At 46.9% G+C, this 25,468-nt stretch overlaps 1 protein-coding gene across 6 annotated transcripts in view; it reads right to left on the reverse strand.

Annotated features, from left to right (window-relative positions):
* Nucleotides 1–24,719, reverse strand: part of BAIAP2 (BAR/IMD domain containing adaptor protein 2) — a 42,847-nt gene extending 18,128 nt beyond the window's left edge. For 4 of the 6 annotated variants that reach the window (XM_065415523.1, XM_065415524.1, XM_065415527.1 and 1 more), the window contains exons 1-4: nucleotides 24,658–24,719; nucleotides 23,767–23,838; nucleotides 22,847–22,984; nucleotides 1,826–1,978 (exon numbers count right to left, since the gene is read on the reverse strand). In XM_065415523.1, coding sequence (XP_065271595.1) covers nucleotides 1,826–1,978; nucleotides 22,847–22,984; nucleotides 23,767–23,838; nucleotides 24,658–24,702 — 408 coding nt within the window. In that variant the 5' untranslated portion in view covers nucleotides 24,703–24,719. Of the gene's footprint in view, nucleotides 1–1,825; nucleotides 1,979–22,846; nucleotides 22,985–23,766; nucleotides 23,839–24,653 lie in introns of all 6 variants that reach the window. The other 2 variants (XM_065415528.1, XM_065415529.1) reach the window with 2 other exon arrangements.
* Nucleotides 24,720–25,468: the final 749 nt, after the last annotated feature.

Genomic DNA, 25,468 nt, shown 5'->3' on the forward strand with positions numbered 1-25,468 from the left:
CTCATTTCCACGGCATACGTCATCAAAGTCCTTTCACCTCATGTGCAGGCTTCTGGCTGGCAGGCCATAGCACCTCAGGGGAGAAACAGTGCCGCTTTTGGTGGGAATGGCCGTTTGTTAACTTCGCCAGCCTCGGAAATTGGCCGACACATTACACACCCATCCACCCGCAGTGCGGATGAACCACCTGCAAAATTCCCTCTGACAAATCGTCCACGTACTTTGCTGCGAGAAGCCACAGTGTAAAACCTCAATGACGCCTGGGGTGCAAAAGGGCTGTTTTTAACGTGTGAGGCTACAGCGACGTTCTAGGTCACTTACAACTCTTGGAGAGAACTCTGGAACCTCCATCTCTGAAGAGAAGAGTTACACACACACACACACACACACACACACACACACACCCCGCTGCCGCCCCATCCCATTGTAACCTACGTCGGGTTTTGACTCAGCATATATTCTAGTGCAGGGATAGCGATGACTCACTGGGACTTTTCTGTTACTCCCTTATTCAAAGCTCACTCTTGACAGATGGAGATTAGAAGTGAGATGTAGGAAAAAGCCACAGGAGTGACTGGAAGTGCGAGCGCACGCAGGCGGCCGGCTGCTGTGCTAAGGGAGCAGCATGCTCGCCGACACGCAGTATCAACCCGAGTTAGCAAACAGAGCACCACAAGGGGGCAAGAGAACTCTGCTCCGAGATCCCAGCTGACAGGCGAGTGCTCTGGGCTGTCCTCCCCCTGCAGAACAGTTCGTAAGAGATGTAGGCAGTGCGTGGAACAGCCGCCTTCCTATTGAATCCTCTCCTTTGTTAACGATGAGCTGTAAGGTAGCAATCACAATGGCTCACAAAGGGAGCCAGCTCACCATGTTCCCTGTCGCTCGCTGCTCCTCCGAGACAAACAGAAAACGAGAAGCAGGAATTTTCTCACCTCCCTTTAGGAGGAAGGTGACTGCGCCAGGTTCTGGTCTGGTTTTGTGACTCATTAGCAGATCAAACAGGGATTTGACCCCCCTCTTTAAGCCTGTGTACTCCATCCCAGTGACTAATGACAGCTCAAGGATTACATGAGCGTACCGGAGAGGTGTGTTCCTCAGCTGGGCTGTGCTAGGCAGAGGCACCGGAGATGGGGCTAGCATCTTTAAAGGAAAGCTGAGCCGTGGTGTGCTGCTGCCGTGCCCTCGCCAGTCACCGTCGTTCTAGACAGCGAATCAATCGGCTTCCTCTGGCTGGGTGAGAGCTGGTCTTTGGCAGCCTCTCCAGGAGAGCTATGAAGTGGGGGCCTCCTTCAGTAGCCCAGAAAAGCAGCACTCACAGGGCCCTGCAGATAAATGGCATGTGCCCTGCCATCCCGAAGATCTTTGGACAAAACACCTGCCTCCCAGGGCACAATCTGCAAGGAGTGGCTGAAAACTAAAAACACCACCACCTCACAGAGATGAGATTGTGGCTTACACAGCCCAGGAAAAAAAAAACCAAAAAAAAAAACCCCCAAAAAAAACCACATACACGCACACGTGCAGTACCCTGATCAGCGTGCATTCCTGTCCCGTCTGCCTGAACCACAGGGGACTGGTCTGGTATAGTGCTCGGCTGGACAGTCTGGCTCATTAGCATAAACTGTAGAGATTCACCCAGTCTGTTTGAAGGTCCCTGGTTCCAACCCAGCACCAGTCAAAGGGCAGCCATCACAGAGCACCCAACCAAAACGATTGACAGCCCTCGTGTGATCACTGCCTATACCGATGGGAGCACTTGGACCTCTTTGGAGGGTCTCCTATCCAGAGGCGGCTTCACAGGCTGATTAACATGGTGGTTGCTCACCTTGGCGTGGTAGGAGATGGTGTTCTTAGCCACAGCACACTGCTTCTCTACCAGGAAGCAGAACCGTCTCCTCTCCTCTGTGAGCGCTGTCTTATAGCCATCAGAGACGTGGTTTTCTAGCTCACCTTGTTTGTTGCTGATAGCATCAATGTACTAGGGAAAGAAGACAAGCAAACACGTTATTGGAAGCAGGGGCGGCTCTCTGTATTTTGCCGCCCCAAGCACGGCAGTCAGGAAGCTTTTGGCGGCACACCTGCGGGAGGTCTGCTGGTCCCGCGCCTTCGGCGTACTCGCCGCTGAAGTGCTGCCGAAGCAGCGGGCCCTCCCGCAGGCATACCGCCAAAGGCAGCTTGACTCCCGCCCTCACAGCGACTGGCAGGCGGCCCCCCGCAGCTTGCCGCCCCAGGCACGTGCTTGGTGTGCTGGCGCCTGGAGCGCCCCCTGATTGGAAGGGGCATGTGGTTAATCTCTGCACACCCAGCACTGCGTGATTACCTGCGCCTCAATGGACGTTTGAAAAATGTCACCTGCAAACCCATAACAAGACAGAAGTTCTTTTGGGTACGAATCCTGTGCATTGCCATGCCTGGATATTTGCTCCAAGACATAAATGCAGCATTAACCTGTATGTCTCTTCACTTCTCCCACTAGAGAGAACATTATTGAAATACTCCACACACAACTCTTACAATTTTGCTTGGATTTAAAATTTGCCTGCTAGCACAGAACATTTATATGCACACACACACGGGGGTGGGAGGGTGTGCGCACGTGGGGTGTTTGTGTGCACATCCACGTGTGTGCGCGCGCACGCATCCCTCCCAACCATCCTTTACTCATCCGAACTCCCCCACACAAAGCTACTGACTCAGAACGTGGGCTTCGAAAGTCGTGTGGGTGGCTGGGGGGAGGGCAGAGCCGAACTGCCTTGCAGCTGCCCTCTCAAACACCCACACCTGGGTAGAGCTAATGCTCTCAGACTGTACACACTGCTTCTGCTGCTTAAACCCTGCTGGATTTATGCTGATAGGAATCATGACACTTCCATTTGCAACAGCATCCGAGAGCGCTCTCCTTCCAAGCAAACCATGGGCAGTATTGTTCTCTCACACATGGACACACACACACACACACACACACACACACACCCACCCTCAGAGTAATCAACACAAGGAGCTACAGAAGAGAGACTGGGGAGAGGCTGGTGAGCAAGACAAGAACTGTTCCCTTCCCCTTATGCCTCACCTGCCCCTCCCCAAATCCCTCTTGTGCTCACCCATGCTGCAGCCCCAGAGGCAGGAATCTGGCATCCCCTTTCTCTGGGGCCGATCTAGAAAATGCATTGAAAAACTAAATGAAACCCATGAGCACAAAATCATTTCTGGCCACCTCTTTCTCCAGCAATGTCCAAGCGCAGACTCCATAATCTGTCCTGAACGGCTCCCGTAACGCGTGCTGCCTGGCCAGCCGATCTGTCACTAGACAGACTAGTAGCAAGAGCTCACTGAACTCTACTGCCCAGTACCTCAGAAGATCAGCAGTAGGGCAGCTGAGTCAGTAGCCCTTGCGCAGGATTCCCTATGGAAAGGCAGATACCAATACTCACCCCTCTATTTGCATCAAACACACACACAAACCTTCAGCAAATCGTCAGACTATTCTGCAATCGTCCCATTTTGCTTTTGCTACTTAGCCCTCAGGTACATAGCTTCTGCATGTGAACTGCATGCAAAAATCAGCCAGGCCCACCACCATGTGTAGCTCGGTCTTTCACCTTCACCAGTTCCTCTTTAACTGGGTGAGTTTTGTGCTGGGGGAAGAAGCCACCAAGACAATAGCAACCGAGTCCTCCACCTGCCCAAAACATCCGTCGGCTCAGCAAGGGCAACTGAAGCTTCCTGATCAAAACAAGCGGGATGACCTCTGGGACCCGAGAAGAGTTGCACAAGCCATGCCCACGGATGGCTTCCATCCCCAGCAAGCCCAACGGGGGTGTCTCTTAGTAACAATTGTTATGGAGGATTCTGAGACAGACGCCTCAAAGTCAGTTACCAGCTGGGCTCCGGCCACAAATTCTCTTTCCACAGGACCCCAAGCAGTGTGACCATCTGTCAATTCGGGCTGAATTCAAAAAACAAGCTAGACTGGAGAGGTTCTGAATTCCTTCACCAATTCCCTGCGCCTTCTCCTCAGCAGCTACCGACACATTTATGAACCTGCTATTCGCTTCTCAGGCCATTTGTGCCAATGCCCTGTTTCAGGATTCCTTTGTCCTTCAGAATGCTTCTGTACACTTCAAGCGATAGAGCATCAGCCTTACAAAGCATTGCACCACATCTACGCATCCCCAGCCTCGTATCTTTCAAATCACATCCAAGAGAAACACATCTCCCCTTTTGAAAAGCACTTGTAGCTTGAGAGATAAGGTGGGGGAGGTAATATCCTTTCTGGGGCCCACTGCTGCTGGAGAGAGAGAGAGAGAGAGAGGAGACAGACAGACAAGCTTTCGAGCTTTGCACAGAGCTCTTCTTCGGGTCTGGGAAAGGTACTCAGGCCTGGTCTACACTAGGAAAATCCACACCCCTGAGTAACGCAGTTAAACCGACCTAATCCCTGGTGTAGACAGTGCTAGGGCAACGGGACAATTCTCCCGTCCATCTAGCTACCACCTCTCGGGGAGGTGGATACTTATGCCAACCAGACAACCAATCCCATCAGTATAGGTAACAGGGCAGCTGCGGCACTGAAGCATTAAATGTACACAAGCCCTCAGGGTGTCCCAGCTAAATCCAAGAGGGAACAGATTAATTAGCATAAGTAGTTAACACATTGCAAGGGGCCACTCGAGGTGAAGTGGCCAGTGAACACCCAGACCTGAAGAAGAGCTCTGGGTAAGTACTGGTCTCTCTCCCCAACTGAAGTGATATTATCGTCCCCACCTTGTCTCTCCACTATGCTGGGACTGACATGGCTATAACACCACTGCATACTTGTAACTTTGAGCGACATAAGAACGGCCAGACTGGGTCAGACCAAAGGTCCATCTAGCACAGTATCCTGTCCTCTGACAGTGGCCAATGCCAGGTGCCCCAGAGAGAATGAACAGAACAGGGAATCAAGTGATCCATCCTGTCGCCCATTCCCTGCTCCTGGTGAACAGAGGCTAGACACCCTCCCTGCCCTTCCTGGCTAATAGCCATTGATGGACCGATTCTCCATGAACTGGGCTGGTTCTTTTTTGAACCCTGTTATACTCTTGGCCTTCACAATATCCTCTGGCAAGGAGTTCCACAGGTTAACTGTGCGCTGTGTGAAAAATACTTCCTTTTGTTTTAAACCTGCTGCCTATTAATTTCATTTGGCGACTCCTAGTTCTTATGTTATGAGAAGGAGTAAATAACACTTCCTTATTTACTTTCTCCAGACCCGTCATGATTTTATAGACCTCTGTCATATCCTCCCTCAGTCATCTCTTTTCCAAGCTGAAGTCCCTGTCTTATTACTCTCTCCTCATACGGAACGCATTCCATACCCCTCATCATTTTTGTGCAATAAATGCTCCATGTAAAGGGAGGGTTCAATACTACATATGCTCCATTTCCGCCTTGCAGGGAAGGCGATCTCAGACTTGTCATGACCAGCTTTACAGTCTAGCCCAAATTAAATAAGGTTGTGGACTAACTAAATTCCCCTGGAAGAGAACCAAATATGGAATTTTTCCAACCCCCCCCCCCCCCCCCGCCATTTTCTGCCTTTCTTTCTCACTGAATATGGAGCAAGTCACAGCAGTTGTCGGTATCTGCTCTCAGAACAAAAATGGGATGAAACGCAGGGGAAATAAAAACAGACAGCAAGATTAAGTGACTTGCCCAAATCCACAGAGCAAGCCCACGTCAGAGCTGGGATTAGCATTCAGAAATCCTGGCTCTCAGTCCTGTGCTCTGATCATGCCTCCTCAAGACCAAACCCTTGGGGAATCCTGCTTTTTGCACACAGGAGAGTCTTCTGGCTAGTTTGCGCCTGGATCTCCCCCACAGGCACCAAGCAGATAGCAGTGAAAAGGAAGGGGGGGGGGGAAAAAAACAACAACACCTGTTCTGCACCCAGAAACTGCATTTAAAAAAAACAAAACAAAACAAAAACAAAACAACAACACACTTCAAAAACGATTCCCAGTCTTCCCCACTACTCCAGCCAGCCTGTGTGTTTTGAAACCGACGTAACAGTGTTCTGTGCACACTATGAAACAAGCTCACGCAATGCATTTGCAGAATGCGGCAGGTAGGCTCCAATTGATCGGAAAAGGCTGTCAGCATCATATGGGTGGGTAAAGGGAGGAGAAAAAAGGAAGCATCTTACCATTGTATTGGCTTAGTGCAGGAGGTGTTTCATGGGGCATGCCAGAAGATCAAACACCCACTGCTATTTGTTCTCCCCATGAATGGGCCCAGAGGGTAACCTCCAAGACACAATCTCAAGTCTTTGTGAATGATTGCAGTGCTTCAAACACCCTGCAGGGGCTGCCTGGGCACCAGGGGAGGAATTTAGGGAGAGAAGGGGCACAGAAACCCTCTGTAATAGAGTAATGTCCCACTACCTCAAAAAAACTACTGACTGACAACTCAGGAAAGTGTTTCTGGGTTTCTAGGTTGATAGACAGCCTTCAAATAACTTTCCCCTCATTCCGGTATAGGCACCAGCTAAAATATGCACTAGGAACAAAGATGACCTAATTAGCAATGTCAGCACTTCATCGCTGCACCAAGGGAGCCAAGAATATTAGATGGGAGAGGAATTCTGTTTTAAAATAGCTTTCACTTAAGGCCTGGAGTCATGGAGACCAGAACTTGTGTTGAAGGAAGCTGCAGCTTTGCTAGGGTAACCAGATGTCCTGATTTTATAGGGACAGTCCCAATATTTGGGGTTTTGTCTTATATAGGCGCCTATTATCCCCCAACCCCCGTCCCGATTTTTCATACTTGCTGTCTGGTCACCCTGAGCTTTGCTCCCAGGGTGAGGGAGGGAAGGGAAATAAGGAAGAGTAAAACCTTGCAAGTCACAAAAACTGGACAGCCTCACAAGACACAGAATTATCCCTGAAAATTGGTGACTAATCCCAATTAGACTAGGAGCTCTCTCCACTTAAAGCACTGCAAACTGCCTCCATTGTTCTCCAGGTGGGGGAGGGAGGCACTCACAGCCAAGCCAGCAAGGTGAAAGCCATCATCTATGCAGAGAGCACAGGAGGCTGCCCTAAAAAGGAGGCACTGCCCACGTGAATCATTCCCGGAACAGCAGCCATTCTTCCAGCCTACAGCTTTAACTCTTGGGCTGCTGGAATCTGTTACAAGACAACACCTGTAAGAGATTCTGCTAGAAACACAAGCAAGGTCTGTTTAGCAAATCAAGAGAAGTACCCTCAGTAGAGCTTACTGAATATTTATAACAACAAACAACTAACTCTTGTGTGGTGCTTTGAGTTGACGGACCAGGTTTTCCCCTCCCTGTAAGCAGCTCATAACTATAAGGACAAATATATCCTGATGGGAGATTATGCAACAGAGGAAGAAAAAACACAGCCGTGCAGGCTGGAAGCAACCATCATCACTAACACAAGAAGACTGGAGATTGCAAGATTTTAGACCAATAAATTCATCCCAGATGCTGGCACAAAAAGTTAACAAATTAAGGCTAGAGGTATATAAAAAAATATAAATGTTAAGAAGGATCAAAAAAATCCTTGAGACAAACACTAATTCCGAGCAGAGAGTGATCAATTTATAGTCAGTGCAGGCAAAATAGCAGATGTCATATTTGGATTTCACTAAAGCATTCAATCATGTATTGTTACTGCGTAAATTAATTCAAATTATGTTGGATAGAAACAATTCCATGAAAAACTAGCTAAGAGTGAAAACCAAGGGCAACGCTAATCAGCAATGTATTGAGTTGTACTGCAGGAATCCGCATCAGGGTCCCTCTTTAATAAATGACTGAAAGGAGAGACTGAACCACGTTAATGAAATCTCCCAGGGATTGAGGACTAAAGGGGACCTGGCAAACAAAACAATCTGGCTTGGAAAAAAAATAAATCACAAGCTAAGAGCTAGTCTACACTGGCAGCTCTTTAACGTGGCTTGTGTAGTCACGGCAGAGCGCTGGGAGATAGTGCTCTAAAAAACCCACCTCCACAAGAGCTCCCAGCACTGGTGCACTGTTGTCACTGGCGCTTTACAGCGCTGAAACTTGCTGTGCTGGGGGGTGGGGGTGTGTGTGTTTTTTCACACCCCAGGGAGAAAGTTGCAGCGCTGTAAATTGCCAGTGTAGACAAGCCCTGATACATCTTGGGGAAAACAAACACCACTCCTCAGCAGAGGGAAGCCAGTAACACCGCAGGAGACTGCTAGACTGACGGGTTTACAATGGGCTGTGGCAGCAGAAATGGCTAATGCAATTCTGGGCTGCATACACAAATGCATCCCATCACAAGTAGGGAGGGAACAGTCAATCTATAGCTCTGGTGGGAACATGCCCGGAACACTAGTTTTTTGGAAACAGAATCTAAAGACCAACCAGGGAGATCAGAGTGATAGATGAAGGAATTGGAAGGATTCAGAGAGCTAAGGGACTACCATGATGTGAGAACATGGAAACCGCCTACAAGGTTTTGAAAAGTGTGAGCTCCAAAAGCAGAGGATTTATTTAAGGTGGCACAAGGGGGAGTAATTAGAAGTGATGAGATAGAAATTCAGAAATGGAAAAGCAAGGCTGATGACCAGGGAAAGCTTCCTGTTAGCGAGCCCTATCAGGTCGCAGAGCAGCCTCTCAAGGGAAGTTACAAAATCCATAGTGCTGAGTACATTTAAAACTAGACCGAATGTTTAGGGATCACGACCCTGCCGCAGCCCCAGGAAGGACATGGCTTCAGCTCTAGCTTCCATGAGTCAATCCGAAACTAGCAGATTCATTCAGTGCCCCCAAGGAGCTTAGCCCTCCCCTTTCTGAGCAAGGTGCTAAGCAAACACGACACGCGTTTCCAGAGCCACCCCAGCCAGGCTTTACCAGTAGCTGCCACCACCAATGCAGATGGAAAGTTCTGGCACAAGATTGTGACATATGGGAAGTTAAGTGGCAATTAAGTCAAGAGGGGCCCTGTTGTTAACATTGGGGAGGGGGAGGGGAGCTATGTCCACAGACGGACTTACACTCTACTCTGCAACGAGGGGGAAAGGAAACACGAGATGTTAAAAATACTCGATTTGAACACTTGGCAGGGTGACAAGTTTATGTCTTGCTATCATTACTTAAAACAAGTTCGCTACTCCGAGCCCCATACCATTTATGAATGAGAGTGAACTACTTTGTGCTTCATCTGTCATCTTCAGTAACAATTATTCTGAACCACAGGCTTGAGTTATTTTATTGGCCGGCTTGTTTAAGCTAGAGACAAAGGGGAAGGAAAGGTTTTGCTTTTCCTAGGTTATATCATACAACTACTTGGACACAAGTGATCTCTCAGGGATATAACAGGAACAACGGTTAGCCACCTGCAGCTGTACTGCCTTGAGCTGGGATCTCTCACACACTAAGGAGAGTTAGGTTAGGTCTCTACTTGAATGGAAGACCAAGGAGAATCCAGGAGCTGCAGAAAGTATTCTGGAAGATTCTGTAGGGGGTGTTCTTCCAATTAAGAGTCACAATTAAATCAGAGGGTTGGAAGGAACCTCAGGAGGTATCTAGTCCAACCCCCTGCTCAAAGCAGGACCAATCCCCAACTAAATCATCCCAGCCAGGGTTTAAGGTCAGGCTTGACAAAGAACATCTAAGGATGGAGATTCCACCACCTCCCTAAGAAACCCATTCCAGTGCTTCACCATCCTCCTGGTGAAAAAGTTTTTCCTAATATCCAACCTAAACCTCCCCCGCTGCAACTTGAGACCGTTACTCTTTGTTCTGTCATCTGCCACCACTGAGAACAGTCTAGACCCATCCTCTTTGGAACCCCCTTTCAGGTAGTTGAAAGCAGCTATCAAATCCCCCCTCATCCTTCTCTCCTGCAGACTAAACAATCCCAGTTCCCTCAGCCTCTCCTCATAAGTCATGTGCCCCAGCCCCCTAATCATTTTTGTTGCCCTTCACTGGACTCTCTCCAATTTGTCCACATCCTTTCTGTAGTGGGGGACCCAAAACTGGACACAGAACTCCAGATGAGGCCTCACCAATGCTGAATAGAGGGGAATGATCATATCCCTTGATCTGCTAGCAGTGCTCCTACTAATACAACCCAAAATGCCGTTAGCCTTCTTGGCAACAAGGGCACACTGACTCAAATCCAGCTTCTCGTCCACTGTAACCCCTAGGTCCTTTTCTGCAGATCTGCTGCCTAACCACTCGGTCCCTAGTCTGTAGCAGTGCATGGGATTCTTCCGTCCCAAGTGCAGGACTCTGATGAGGTTCAACAAGGACAAGGGCAGATTTCTTTTGGCACAATCCTCTAATTTGTCTAGGTCCCCTCTGTATCCTATCCCTACCCGCCAGTGTAATCAATGCATCAGCTGAGTAACAAGGGGCAACAGGCTACTTACTGGAGCTGCTGCCTTTTGAATGAGAATAGAGAATAGTCAGTAACACATCCGCATTTGAGGCTCAGTCCTGAAAGTCTCTCCGCACACTGGCCGCAAGCCACTAAAGCGCATGTGTAGTTCCACTGAAGTCAAGACTTCAGAGAAAGGTTTTGGCACTCAATTATACATGCAGAGTTCCTGCAAATCTACTAGCATGCTGGTGAGTCCATCATTATTTTAACATATGACATTTTAGGGGGCTTGTATGTTTTGTTTTGAAGAATGATCTGGAGATACTAACATGTCTCTCTCCAAGACACACAAGCAGCTAGCAGACCTCAGGCTGTGAAATGAGCCAAAGATGCTCTTAACCCTCTCCTTTGTATGGTAAGCAAACCAACCTTCCTCCTGGATTGGAGAACGCCTGCAAGTGGGTTTCCATGGAAGCCACACCACATTTCATTTTCTTTTGCAAAGAAACAATCCCTCTAGAACAGTCAGTCATTCTCAAACTTTTGTACTGGTGACCCCCTTTCACCTAGCAAGCCTCTGAGTGCAATCTCTCCCCCCCCCCTTTATAAATTTAAAAAACACTTTTTTGGACATTTAACACCATTATAAATGCTGGAGGCAAAGTGGGGTTTGGGGGGAGGCTGACAGCTCGTGACCCCCCCATGAAATAACCTCATGACCCCGAGTGGTCCCGACCCCTAGTTTCAGAACCCCTACTCCAGAAAGCCATGAGGTTCTGAACATGGACCTATGAATATGCAAACACCTCATTTCATAAACACTGTCCTACCACATTAGCACACTTAAATCTGTAAGGGGAAATCCACTCAGAATGCTCTTGGCACAGTACTTCCCTTAGTAGTCAGCCCCCCACTCTTTGGGAGGAGACTGGGATAAGTAGTTGCGAGATACACAGCACTGACCCCCTATTCAGGTGGGTCTCAGCAATGGAGATGGAAAAGAATAGCCGTCATTTTACTCACTGAATTCTGCAATAATATTCAGCTTAACTGACAGTTTTTCCCCATTTGTGCATTTGAGACAGAGACAGACTGCAAATATCACAGTATTTGGGGATTATTCCTAAATGCCTTTATTCACCAAACAGCATTCAAAACCACTATGCTAATGCAAGTTAACCTGCAGAGACTTCGGCCTCTTCCTGCCACCGCCTCTGCACAGGGTGCAACCCCCCATTCTGATTCACTGCGTCGTCGCTTCATTGAAATGCCTCAAAAACGCCTCTCTTCCACACTTGTCCTCTAGAAGCGATGCCAGAGTGAATCCCTGCACTGAGCTAGCCATGTTCTCTCTCTGATAATTCCCCCCTCACCAGCCTACTGCAGGTGACCCCCCCAACTGGCATTTAGGTTGTAAGCGTTTTCAGGCAGGGACCACGAAGCACCCACTGCATCTTGGGAGGCTAGGTAGCAGGAACAAAACAAGATTGAGAGGAAGGGGCTTCACATCAGTAGATCTCAAAGCCCTTCACAATCTTCATGTATTTATCCTGTGATGCAGGGCAGGGCTGTTTTCCCATTGTCCAGATGGGCAGAGAGGCGCTAAGGGACTTTGTCCAAGGTCTCTCAGAACAGGCGATCTCAGGCAGAGCAGGGAACCGACTCCCAGTCTCCCAAGTCCTAGGCTAGTGCCCCAATCACACAGCCATCTTCCCTCTCTAAGGAACAGCCCATTTATTTTTACTCAGGAGGTAATGCACACTGCCTTATTACCTCCTTGGGTCGCACCATGCCCTGAACCTGCGCCCAGTGGGACAACAAGAGGTACTGGTCACACTTCCGGTTTGTCAAGCCCGCTTCGCCACTACCACCACCGAGGCACCATCTTACTAGTCTGCGCTCTGCCCACCTCTTCCTTCACACCCCAGCCAGCGCCTTGCCACCCCCTTGAGGATGCCCTTCCCCTTGTTCTGTTTTATCTCAATGTGCTCAGAGTCAGGTTCCCAGCCACTCACGTCCCCATTTCAGTCCACAAATCTCCTGTTAAACAAACTGTTCATCTGCTGTAAAGGCCCAACAGACCCACCCCAAGGCAAGACACGACTGACATTCTCTCTGCATGAAACACTCTGCAGAGTGAGCAGAGATATGTGGCTGGTTATTGCACTAGCTGAAGCATATCCAATGGGAAATGTGCAGAGGCAATTCTAACACACAAAGCTAATAAATCGATCATTGCTAAAAGTCAGGCCTCCTGTTTCATTCCTCCATGATCTAGGGTCTTTTCTCATTACATTTCCTCTCTCACAGGACTGTTCTTCAGGGTAGAAACCTCGCTTTCTTACTTCTCTGTAAAGTGCCATGCACAAATGACATTAAATAAAATGCAAAGAACAGAAACCAGTTGCTCTCTTCAGCTGACTATGTGGGCGTTTTGAGATCAGCCACTTAAAACAACTCCTCAATAGAGAACATCTAGGATCGGTCTTTGCGAACTAGCAGCATTCAGAGCCATTTCTCTACTGAAGGACACATTTCAAAGTTATCCCAAACCGGAGCAGAAATGAACTGTAAGGGCAGTTTCCAGGAGACTAATTTGGGGCATCTCAGCTCAGAGGGAAAAAGTTTAAAAAAAAAAAAAAAAAAAATCACTCAGTGCTGGAAGTGTTTATAACAGCGGCTTACAGCTTTGCTAAACTACACTGCAGAGCTCAAAGACCTGTGCTTGCTAAGGCCTAGATTTTAGTGATGAAAGACTGGTGGTCTATGGCTGGAGCAGCTGGGTAACTGACTAAAAAGTAGAGTAGAGCCGGTTCCTCCTCTCACTGTCCCACCTTTTACAGCAACTCACCAATTAGAGACCTTGAAACAAGCGCAGCGAATACCTTGATTGGTCACGGTTCCTCTAGCACGGAGTCACGGGCTCACTACCAGAAACAGCCTGAGAGTCAGGGGCTTCTCCGAGGCCCAGAACATCGACAACTGGGCTGGAAGTTTTACACCAGGCTCTCATGAGGTTTCCAGGACTCTGCTTCCGGTCAGTGCTTCCACCCAATGGCGTGTTTGGCTGCTTCAGGAGCTGGCTATAACTAGGAACTGCAGAGGCGGCTGCAAGAACTCAGAAAAACCTTCAGTACAAGAGGTGGGGAGAGAGTTTTAGGTGGAGCTAAAGGCTGATATTTATTAAATTTAAACCTCATCTCCCAGCCCTAATTTGAACAGGTCCAGAAGAGAAACAAGTCTGGCCAATGAGATAAGGCCAGAGAAACAACCTATGAGCAAAATGCTCGGAAGCTGCACTGGAGAGATTTTAATTGGGCTCCCTTTTTATTGTCCCTCTGGTGACTGTACTCAGCACTTCAGGAAATCGAGCCGGATTCATTTTTAGTATTTTAAAAATAATGTCAATTATTCAGCGCCTCCTCTGAGCTTTGACATAATTCTTTTTATTGGTCTTTATATAAAAGCTGGTGGCCTCATTACAGCAAAGTCCTTATCAATTAGGATTGCCTGACCTATAACTAAAATTATTTCTCCTTATGGGAATATCAAAGTGAGGCTTCAATTACAAAACCTTTATGAAAACTACAAGCTATTTGACCCAATGGCATTTCAAGTGTTCAGAAAGGAGAAGAGTATGCGTATGTACCTGAAGGCACTAGATACCTGGCCCAGGAGTTCTACTCCAATCACGTATCAGTGTAACTTAACCTACCCTTTACATAAGGCTGCTGCTGCCTGTGTCCCCTCCCCTCCCGTCCCCCCACACAGAGCGACCGGAATAACCTAAGTACGAATCCGAAGAAGTGAGGTTTTTACCCACGAAAGCTTATGCCCAAATAAATCTGTTAGTCTTTAAGGTGCCACCAGACTCCTTGTTGTTTTTGTAGATACAGACTAACATGGCTACCCCCTGATACTAAGTACGAATGAAAACCTTGCAACATTAGCAAGTCCCCTGGCTGGAAGAAGTCTGTTGTACTCCTATACTGTTCTTGCCAATGCAATATAAAGAGGATGGGTGAAGTCTCTAAGAACGGGCAAGTGTCACAGTTCCAGGATGAGATGTACCTTTGACCCCTTAGCCAGTCTCTCTGTGGGCACCCTTCCAAGAGGCAGGCCCAGCACCTGCCCTTCTCTCCGAGTGAAAACCTGCCGTTCACCCCACTTTTAGACTGGGTCTCCAGGTTACAGCACCCTTGTTTCCTCAGCAGGTCCAACTGGGTTTCTTTTAGGAGCTGCAGACAGTAGTAAATGCAGCGACATTGAGTAACTTGTTCAAAACAAGTATTTATTTATCCATAGGAACACAGCAGTCAGAGAAGAGGGTTAAAATAATGAAAGGCATTTTATTATATGTTTTTAAACTTAGCCTTTCCTGCAAGACTTAAGTGGGTTGACTTACCCCTGGTATCCCCACTGTCCTGAGGACTGGGTTACAGTCAGTTTCTCAGCAGACACTACCTACCCCTCAGCTTCAGGGCTGAGATTTAAACCGTTATCAAGTTCTTTGTTCAAGGATCCCCCCCACCCCATTCTTAGATTCTCCTCTCCCCCAGTTATCAGCCCACCTGCTGAGACCGTCAAAGGTTTTGATACCTGTATTGTTTAAGTCTGAGCTTCAATTTCAAACCCATTAGGATGGTATGATTGTTGGTTGCTTTATAGGGAAGAGGTCAGAATATTTAACACAACTACAAAAAGAGCTTTTGAAATAAAATTCTTTGATTCCTGCTTTTCTGATGTTGCAAATCACACAAAAGCCTACCTGGCTGAACCAACATTGGGGGTGGGGGTGGGAAATCAACTTAGGGCAGTGGTCCCCACATTTTTTCTGTCATGCTCCCCCCCCTGTAATGGAATCAGTCTGCAGCCTGAGGCTGGGGTGCTGGGAGCAGAGGCCAGAGCAGGGCTGGATGGCACTTCCTCCCCATCCTCCATAGAGCATGACCCCTGCACCGCCATGCCCCCCTGAACATTTCTCTGTGTCCTCCTGGGGGGTGTTCCCCACAGTTTGGGGAGCACTGATTTAGGGGGAGCATTGATATTCAGCAAGTCAATACAAGTGATCCCAGAAACGGATAGTGTTTTCAGACTCAACTGTACTAGACTCAGATTTAAGATTTGTTACCCAAAGCGACTGTGCTTCAAAACAAAGAGACAGACAGACATTGAGCAATCAGCTAATGCAACGTATTAAATAGCGATAATAACCAGGACAGAAGATCATCAATACACAAGTCAACAACTAGCCACACTAGGAGTTGCTTGTAGGCGCCAACACCATAACATGCAAGCAGAGCTTTTTCCATTGAAAATCATGATGCTTCTGCCACTTAGCTACATTAATCTTCAGAGTCCCTCCCTCACCCACTAAACACTCTAGTGAAGGAAGCAAGCATGACAGGAGGAGAGCTCACACTTCAGCTGGAACATTCAGACAGGCAGGTGATCGGCTCAGGCAAGGATTAGCTCGGTCCTGGCACCCAAGCTGTTCAGAGAGAAGGGGCTTTACCAGCTCTACTTTGGGCTCATTTGGAAGTGAACACTGACACTTCCACTTTGGTGGAGTCCTGCGAGCAAGCCTGTCTGTGTCGGCTTGATCAAGCCTCACCTCAAATCCCTATTCTTCCCAGAGATAGAAAACGTACAACTTCCCACATACAAGATAAAACAGCAAAACGAAGTCTGAACGCCTGATCCGGATTAGGCGCTGATCTTTCCCTTTGTGAAAGGGAGAATAAAAGCAGGAGTTCGCCAGAAGAATCACAGGTGAGATAAGGGATACTTGTTTGGCCTCAATTCCATTGGCCAATCTGACACAGCGGGCAACTCTTAAGCCATGGCCCTTTCAAAGATTAGATTCATCATGGCCTTGCTCTGCCACACGGTATGCCAGAAACCAAACAGCTTCAGGAGTCTTATTTGTCTAGTCCTGGACACATCCTAGTTAGACGTGGAAAGGATGTGCTGGAGGGTCTTGGAAGGCTGAAATAGTGGGGGTGGAGGGAATGGAACGGGAAGAAGTCAAACACATTTTGAACCTATTCACAGAGCAGCCACTAGTCCTATCCTCCTGGGGCACGGACTTAAGCTTCAGTTTAATTTCAGGACAAAATGACAAAACGGCTGTAATTCAGCAAACCAAGAAACGGCACAGAAGAGCAATTACACTTCCTGCAGTTCTAAATATGAGAACAGAGAACACTGCATAGGTTCTGAATCCTGGCTGCTTAACAGTCACTTGTGTTTAAGTGATACGATAACTTAAATCTAGGAGTCCTCAAGTGGTTTTTTTTATGGAATAGAATGACTTTTCTGTAACTGCCAGGATATTTTTGCCAACAGCAACTTCTCTCACTACAAAACAAGCTCATCTGCAACACACGTGCCTTCAGACACTGGTTCAGTGAAGCATGGCTCCACCTTACTAGAGTCTCTAGAAGTGCATCCTCCTTAAAGCCCCAAGTTGGTTGGTTTTAGAAGACAACCACACAGACAGTGCTAAGCCAAGGTATAAAACACCCCCAAAACTCAAAAGTTGGCAGCATCTGAGCCAAATGCCAAATCCTCTGCCAAGAAGCAAGTGGTTCTCTAGCTGAAATAAGCAGAGTTGTCAGAGAGATCAGATATTTGTGGAACAAGACTGGATGTCTGTGTGACATCAGTAGCTGTTCAGCAGAGAATTCAGAGCTGCCAATAAAGCTGGGATTCTTCACTTCCAATGCTGGCAAGTTTTTCCATCCTCCGTACCCCAGGCAAGAGGTTTCCTCCTCAAACCAGCTGCTCTTTAGATACAGGAAGTCAGTCGAGATCAGCTGAAGAGGGGAAAAAAAACAAAACAAAAAAAAACAGAGGATGGTGGAGCTCCAGTCCTGAGCATGGCAAGCCCTTGTGCTAAGCCAGCACAAGAAACAAGAGTGGAAGAGTTCTGGGTGAGGATAAGGCCCAGACCCAGGATGACTACACCTGGCATGCCGCCCGCATGAAACTGCTGTAGGGCTGTGTTACATGGTTCCACTCCACATACTAAATCAAAAGCTATGCCACTTCCTCTTGCCAAGCCACATCCTCACACCAGACCTCGGCTATCCTAGGAACGAGACATTTCCATTCCTCCACACGCGATTCTCCACAGGGTGCTGTACGTTGGTCTTCTCCCAGGGCTCGCTGGATTTCAACATTTAGCCCAAGTTTTCCAGTGAGCATTTATGGCAAGAGTCCACTTGAACCTATGGCAGTTCGGGCATCCTGGGCCAGCAAAGGGGCTTGGCTGTTTTGCTAACGCTGCCCCAAAATCATGCTTTCAAATCCACCGTAAAGAAAAGGGGGAAATAGTTTTAAGAGTGGCCCAAAGGGGTTTGCTTTTTTCTTCTTTTGAGGACATGAAGCCCCAACACACTGAGCAGCACAGCACAGAGATGAATCAGCAGCACTTGGTCAAATTCAGCAATGCCAACTTTTTAGTTTAATCCAGAAAAACCCAGCAATCCAGCAGTTTTCACAGCTCTTTTTAAGCTTAAAAACCATTGTAAGGTTTTTCCAAAGAGATAAGCTCTTCCTAAACTCCTACGGTAGAAAGATTAAGTGCTTGAAAGATTGATCCGGTTTCTTTCCCTTTACCCAAAACAAGTCACGCTAATAGAACTAACCCACATCTCTGCTACTTTGTGTCAAGAACATCAAAGGCTCAGTTAACGGAGCGTCTGAATAGTCACCCTCTCTCTCGTATGGCGGAGAGGTGCAGATGGAGGAGGAGAAGGGGAGAATTCATTTTAGCTAACTTGGAGGTGTACATCATAGGTGGGGGAATCCCTGCAAGAATAAGGACAATGCAGTCTCTAGGTGCTTAGATGACTCAGAGGAGATAAAGGAGCAGTGGCAGGATTTTAGTTCTCTTTGTCCATACAGGCAACATTCGTGAGCAAGCGATAGCTAATTGCCAATCTTGGTGCCTTGGGTTTTCCTGCATCTAAAGATATCCTTGCCCACTGGTCTACCATTCCTTCTCTTTCAGCTGGCAATTAAGAGAAATATGTTGCAAGGAAGCAGATATTCAGAAGTGATTTAAAAATCTTTAAATTAAGAGTTCATGTGCTCATCAAGTCTTCAAGCAAGATAAGCTAGAAAACAGGACTTCTCTGCATGTTTTATTATACCAATACACTTTAGATTGGCTTTTAAAATTAGCTTCTTAAACAATCTCAGGTGGATACAAGAATGTGTGCTAGAACTCAGGGTGCTGGGGGTGTGGCAGCACCCCGGGCTTCAAGTGGTTTCCAACATATACAGGGTTCACAGTTTTGTTAAATGGCTCTCAGCAGTCCCACTATCAAAACGCCACTGGATAAATGATGCCTTAGGACAGATTAGTAAAAATTCAATATGCAGCATTTTAAACAAGCACAAGAATTATTTCTGGAAGCTTGAGATAAGAATGCTGATAAACACTTCCAGTTTTTCCCTTCAGCGATCTTTCTGCTCCACGCTGCTAACAGAATAACTCCCTCACCGAGTTTTAGTACAATTACAAAGTGTAGTCTCCCCTATATAACCTTCATTCTAATTAGCTGGTGAGTACTTCACATCTGCTTTTCAGTACAGAGAACTTCAATAAACCCAGGCTGAGGAGTTGTTACCTATGTTTAGGTCAGCTTAGATAAAAAGAGAACATTTAGGAAGTATGATCTCATTCAAATAACCTTTGGGTAACACTGATCCCAGGGGCAACACGGCTGCTGAAAGTTTTGCATTTGAGACAGGAGCTAGCAAGTCATCTGGCCGGTGGGTTAATTTTGCCTAACAGGAATGTGCCATTGACGCTGTATTTACTTCATAGCTGTGGCTAGAACTAACCGAGAGAGACAAGCAGAAAGAGCATTTTAAGCCAGAAGGTGTTTACAGATCCATGGATTAATTGCTTGCTTAAACTTGCACTGCTCCCAGATGTGTTGCAGGTGAGGCTTGAATCGGAGGTCAGTGACTTCCACAAGAAATTAACTCATGCTATGAATACAGTCATTAACCCCCTGAGCAACCTACCCCCTCAATACACCTGGTGCCACAATCCAGGTTCGATGTCCATTGCTGTCAATAGAAGGTGCAATAAAAACCTCACCGCACCAAGTCTCAGAGTCTGGGTCGATTGACTCGGGCTCGCGGGGCTCAGGCTGTGGGACTAAAAATCGCAGCATAGATGTTTGGGCTTGAGATGGAGCCTTGACTGAAACCCTGTGAGGAGGGTGGGTCTCAGAGCCCAGGCTCCAGCCCCAGTGTCTACCCTGCACTGTTTAGCCTATCCCTCCCCCAGCCCAAACCTGAGTCAACTGACCTGGGTCAGCCATGGGCATGCTGCAGGTCTTTTACTGCAACGTAGGACGTACCTAGGAGAGTAATTCCTGATGCTCTGCATATGTCAGCAATGCCTTCTCAGAACTCTTTGTGGGATACATTGAAATGAAATATTATCCCCCATTTATCCCTGCCTGGAAATCCTGAAGCTTTAGCCTTTTAAAATGTGCATATTAAAAAAAAAAAAACCACTCCTCTCCCCAAGACACAAACTGCTGTGCACTGCTGTTCTTGAGAGAAGAGTGAGAGTCTCTCTGCCTAGGGACTCAAATGCAGCAGTCTCAGGAGGGAGCAATCAAAATCTGATTAGAAAACAGTATGCAGTTTTCAAGTATGCTTGAATCAAAAGTCACTATTTAGGTAAGTTTTTTGCTGTCTAACGAAAAAAGGCCTCCAGCATGTACAAGCTGTCGTACCAAGGGAGTGGAGGGGGAGAAATGGATAGGAATTTAAAGCCAGGAGGCTACAGAAATTATTTCAGCAGAATGCGATGTGTCCGACATTGGAAATTCACTAGGATGAAAATTTTATTTCTTGGGTCTTTCACTGATAAGAGAAGAGTCAATCTCAGTCAATTCAAGGAGACAGAATTAATTAATGCACTGGCTGAATGGTTAAGGTGCTGGACTAAAAGGCTACTTCCAATTCACCCTGCTGCAGAATGGGTATCCGATCCCATCAGGTTAGAGCAGTCAAAGGCGGTTGGACGGGATGCTGGGCAAAGGATTCCATCGTTTGCCACTGGCTGCGAAACTGACTTGGGTCTGCCCAATGAGCCCAATTGACTTCTGACTCTTATACAATGCTTTTCATCAGTAGATCTCAAAGCACTTTGCAAAACTGAACATCATTCGCCAGTTTAGAGAGAGCAGAGAAAGGTGAAGTGATTTGCCCAGGATCTAATGGCCAACTGAAGAGCCAGGTCTCCCAATTTCCAGTCCCATGTTCTATCTTCTGGACCATGCTGCCTCCTTCTCTCCCTAAGGGTGCTCAGCTCATGTGAGATAGGAAAACAGGGAGCCATTATCGAAGAGGCTTCCGCGTTTGGGCTGCCACTGGGAAGTGATGCGTGAAGGGCAAAATAACATCCTATCTAGGGTAAGAATAGTAAGAGGCCAATATGGTTCCAGCAGGGACTCTTTAAATGACCTGAAAAATCAAAAAGGAATCCTGTAAGTGGAAATATGGACCAATTGCTAAGGAGGAGTACAAAAGAACAGCACAAGCATATAGGGATAAAACCAGAAAGGCTAAGGTACAAGAGGAGTTACACCTAGCAAGGCACACAAAAGGCAATATGAAGAGGGCCTACAAATAAGTTAGGAGCAAGAGGAAGCCAAAGGGGATTGTTGGTCCTCTACCTAGCAAGGAAGAAGAGCTACACATGGATGACATCAAGGAGAAGTATGAAGTATTTAATGCCTGATTTGCTTCAGAGTTAATTGTGACCAGATATTCAGCCCAAGTATTATTAACAACAAGAGGGGAGGAACAAAAGCCAAAATAGGGAAAGAACAGGTGAAAGATGCATTCAAGTTGGCAGGGCTTGATGAAATCCACCCTACGGTACTTAAGGAACTAGCTGAAGCGATCATGAAACCATTAGCAACCATCTTTGAGAACTCTTGGAGGAGGAGTGAGGTCCCCGAGTACAGGAGAAGGGCAAACACAGTATTTATCTTTAGAAAGGGGAACAAAGAGGATCTGGGGAATTACAGACCAGTCAGCCTAACTGCCATACCTGGAAAGATACTGGAACAAAATTATTAAACAATCAATTTGTGAACCCCTAGAGAATAATAGGATTAGAAGGAGTAGCCAACATGGAACTGTCAAGAATAAAACATGCCAAACCAACCTAATTTTCTTCTTTGATTGGGTTACTGACCTAGCCGGGGCGGAAGGGGGAGGGGGGGGGGGGGGAGAAGCGGTAGACGTGATATACCTTGATTTTAGTAAGGCTTCTGACACAGTCCCACATGAGACACTAATAAGCAAGCTAGGGAAATGTGTCTAACTGAAATTACTATAAAGGTGGGTGCACATCTGGTTAACAGACCAACCTCAAAGAGCGGTTATCAATGGTTCGCTGTCCAACTAGGAGGCCATATCTAGTGGCATGCACAGGGGTCTGTCCTGGGTCCAGTACTGTTCAATATTTTCATTAATGACTTGGATAATGGAGTGGAGCATATGCTTATAAAATTTGTGGATGACACGAAGCTGGGAGGGGTTGCAAGTACCTTGGGAGGACAGGATTAGCATTCAAAACAACCTTGACAAATTGGAGAATTGATCTGAAATTAACAAGATGAAATTCAATAGAGTACAAAGTACTACACTTAAGAAAGAAAAAAAAAAAATCAAATGCACAACTACAAAATGGGGAATAACCAGCTAGGTGATTGTACTGCAAAAAGGATCTGGGAGTTATAGTGGATCACAAATTGAATAGGAGTCACCAATGTGATGGAGTTGTGAAAAAGGCTAATATTCTGGGGTGCATTAACCAGAGGGTCAATTTGTAAGACACAAGAGGTAACTGTCCTGCTGAACTCAGCACTGGGAGGCCTCAGCTGGAGTACTGTGTCCAGTTCAAGGTACCACGCTTCAAGAAAGATGGACAAATTGGAGAGTGTTCAGAGGAGTGCAACAAAAGTGAAAAAAAGGTTTAGAAAACCGGATCTATGAGGCCAAGTTACAAAAATAGGCATCTTTAGTCTTGAGAAAAGATGACTGGGGGGCGGCGGGGGAGATATTTGATAACAGTCTTCATAGATGTCCTTGTCCACTGAAGGCAGGACATTGCTTCATCTGCAGCAAGGGAGATTTAGGTTAAATATTAGGAAAAACTTTCTAACCATAAAGAAAGCTAAGCTCCACAATAGGCTTTCAAGGGAGGTTGTGGAATCCCCATCACTTTAAGAACAAGTTGGACAAACACTTGTCAGGTATGGTCTAGGTATACCATACTTGGTATACAGGCAGCTGGACTAGATGACTGCTCGAGGTCCCTTCCAGCCCCACATTTCTATGATCCTATGAACTTAGCAACCAATGGAGTACTCAGTAAGGCCCATTTTAGTCAGTACCACTGAGGGTATCGACAGCAGACTACCAGCCAAGAGTCCTACCTGCAGCTCCTTGTCCGAGTACTTCTGAGGGTTTTTGCTCCCTTGGCTCTTCTTCCGAAGTTTTTTCAGCTCTGCCTGGCACTTCTCTAGCGCGTCCCCTTTGTTCCTTTGCTCAGTCTGGTATTTCTTCAACGCAGCCTGAATATAAAACAGGGGGAAGCTCTCAACAGCTGAAACAATGGCTCAGCAGATCAGCTGAGGTTTTCTGCTCCTAATGAGCACGGTTTACATTCTCCTTGTAGCTAAGGCCTCCACAACCTCGTTCCTGAGGCAAGAGGCATGTTTTAGAACACTCGCATGTTTAAAAGGCAACCGTGCAGCCATCCTCCTCTGGGAGACGAGGGAACACCAGATTCCCAATGACCCAGAAAGCAGAAATATCAGCACGTTGGTGATTTCACGGTGGACTACCAAATGAAGAAAAAAAAGGATCGCTCTCCTCTTTAAAAACAGCAGTCACTAGCAGCAATGAGAGTTAGACTGCATGCTCCTTAGAGCTGGGAGCGCAGGATGACTGGAAAGCACCTAGCATATTCTGGACACTACCACAAGGCAAATAAATAGTCATTCATAATTAGTATCAGTTCATGCACATTATACAGAAAAGGTTAAGTGCAGCCATCACAGGGTTGAGATGGTTGGAGCCCACAGGTTTTACAGCACTAGAGTATTTTTTGCTAAAAATCTGCAACATGGTGAGAGGCTGGTCTTCAACTCCCGCAACTGTATTCAGGATTACATGAAGGTAATCGGATCCCAAACAAGCAGAGTCAAGGTGGAACACTTGCACCCCCATATTGACTAGGAGAAGCTTGGAATACTGGTGGAGAAGGCAGCGGCAAAGAGAAAGTCAAAAGAAGAGCTGGGAACATGCTCGTATTGTTTAATATATTAAACTAAGAGAGTTCTGATTTACTTACACTTAGATACCTGGAATCCAGTTCTACTTTCTGCTCCAGTTGCGTCAGTAGCTCGTTGTGAAAAGACTTCAGCTTGAAGACAAAAAAAGTACATATTCTAGCAAACACTGACCTGGCCTTGAATCCAAATACAAAGAGAGCATGAGTGTGCGATGCAGAGGACAGTTTCATGAGGAAGAGACGAGGGGCTATCTGCAAAGTAGGATGTATGCAGGCAACAGAAAGCTGATGGAGAGCAGTGGATGAAACAAGACAGAGCGTGAAGACAGACAGATAGTGGATACACCACAGAAAGAGGCACTTTAACATTAGGGCAGCCAATTGGATATGGAAAAACAGGTGTATAATTGGCTACATAAAGGAAGACAGGCTGATGGTCAGAGAAACAGATGGAAGCCCATATGGCGAAAGACCCAATAGGAGAGGCTGGACATCAGCAGGATAACCAAGTTTTAGATAAAGTCAGTCTATGTGGATAGGAAACTGAAGCCCATTTTGTTCCCTGGTCACAGCACTGGAGGACTTTGATGCTAACTGGCTCTGCGTGAAGTAGATTTGTTGAATAGCTGGCTCTTTTGTCCAGACAATACCATTTGCACAAGTGCTCTCTAGACATCCTAGTGGTTTTTTTGATCCTCCCTGTACAATTTATTCTTTTATTCAGTCAGGGTTTGCTAAGTGAGGTTTCTACTCCTAGCTAAACGCTTGGCAATTATTTCATGCATCCCCCTCTGTGCAGTACTGTGGTTGCATTTCCACACTGAAATGCAGCTAAAGGCCAACAAATTGCTGAGACACCTGCTGGTCCAAAAGCTTGCTGCTGTTCCCCCTATGTATTTGGCCCATCCAGACTCCTCTAGAGAGCATGTCTGCAAGCTGTACAGTACTTACCATCTCTTCCAACTGATTTTGAATCTGCCGGTGAACTTCTGCCATCTGGAAGAGAACATCCCCTAGAAAGACAAGAGAGAAGGAGAGGGTTTTAAAGACACTCAGCTCTCTGCAGACATCACGCACACCGATGCAGCTGGGAAGGATGGGGGCATTCGTATCAACAAGATTGAAGGAATGAGAGATCAGACTAAGTGCTTTGCAGTTTGAGTTTACAGAATAAGCTCAGTGTGCTCTTGGGCATTCATGGAGCGTGTTTACATCAGATGCTCATTTAAGTCTCAAGCATGCAGATGTTTAGCTAGGAGGTTTGGAAACCTACATGCTGCCTCCTCTGATTATGCAACGCAATAAAAGGAGGGGGGAAAAGGAAGCAGCAGCATGAGCAGAGCACCCTGGAACCCTGCATAAATGCGAACTGCCCATACCGGAAGAGTCTCCCCACACTGGAAGCATAGTTCTGCTTGCTACAACCAGCAATATGAGCACAAGCACGCTAGTGCAATCCCATTCTGGAGTCAGCACTGAACCTGTTCCCCAGCATGGCACTAGAGGGTGCTGTGAAGCTGAAGGTTCTAGCTTTTGGACAAGTCATGATACAGAGATCCCCGGTCATTAAGGATCCCCTCGACACTTACTCCAGGTGTATGGTCATTAGCCCTGGTGTCCTGGCCAAAGTTCAGACTGGACAATTCTATTCCGCATCCCTTTCCCCCCCCAGTGTAGTTCAACAGGGAAGTTCTTCCTCACTTTCAAAGACTGGAACATACAGTAGGGGTGACAGAATGGCTGCTGCATTCTCCCCCAGCAG

The sequence above is a fragment of the Emys orbicularis genome, chromosome 13 (assembly GCF_028017835.1).
Source record: "Emys orbicularis isolate rEmyOrb1 chromosome 13, rEmyOrb1.hap1, whole genome shotgun sequence".
Lineage (NCBI taxonomy): Eukaryota > Metazoa > Chordata > Testudines > Emydidae > Emys > Emys orbicularis.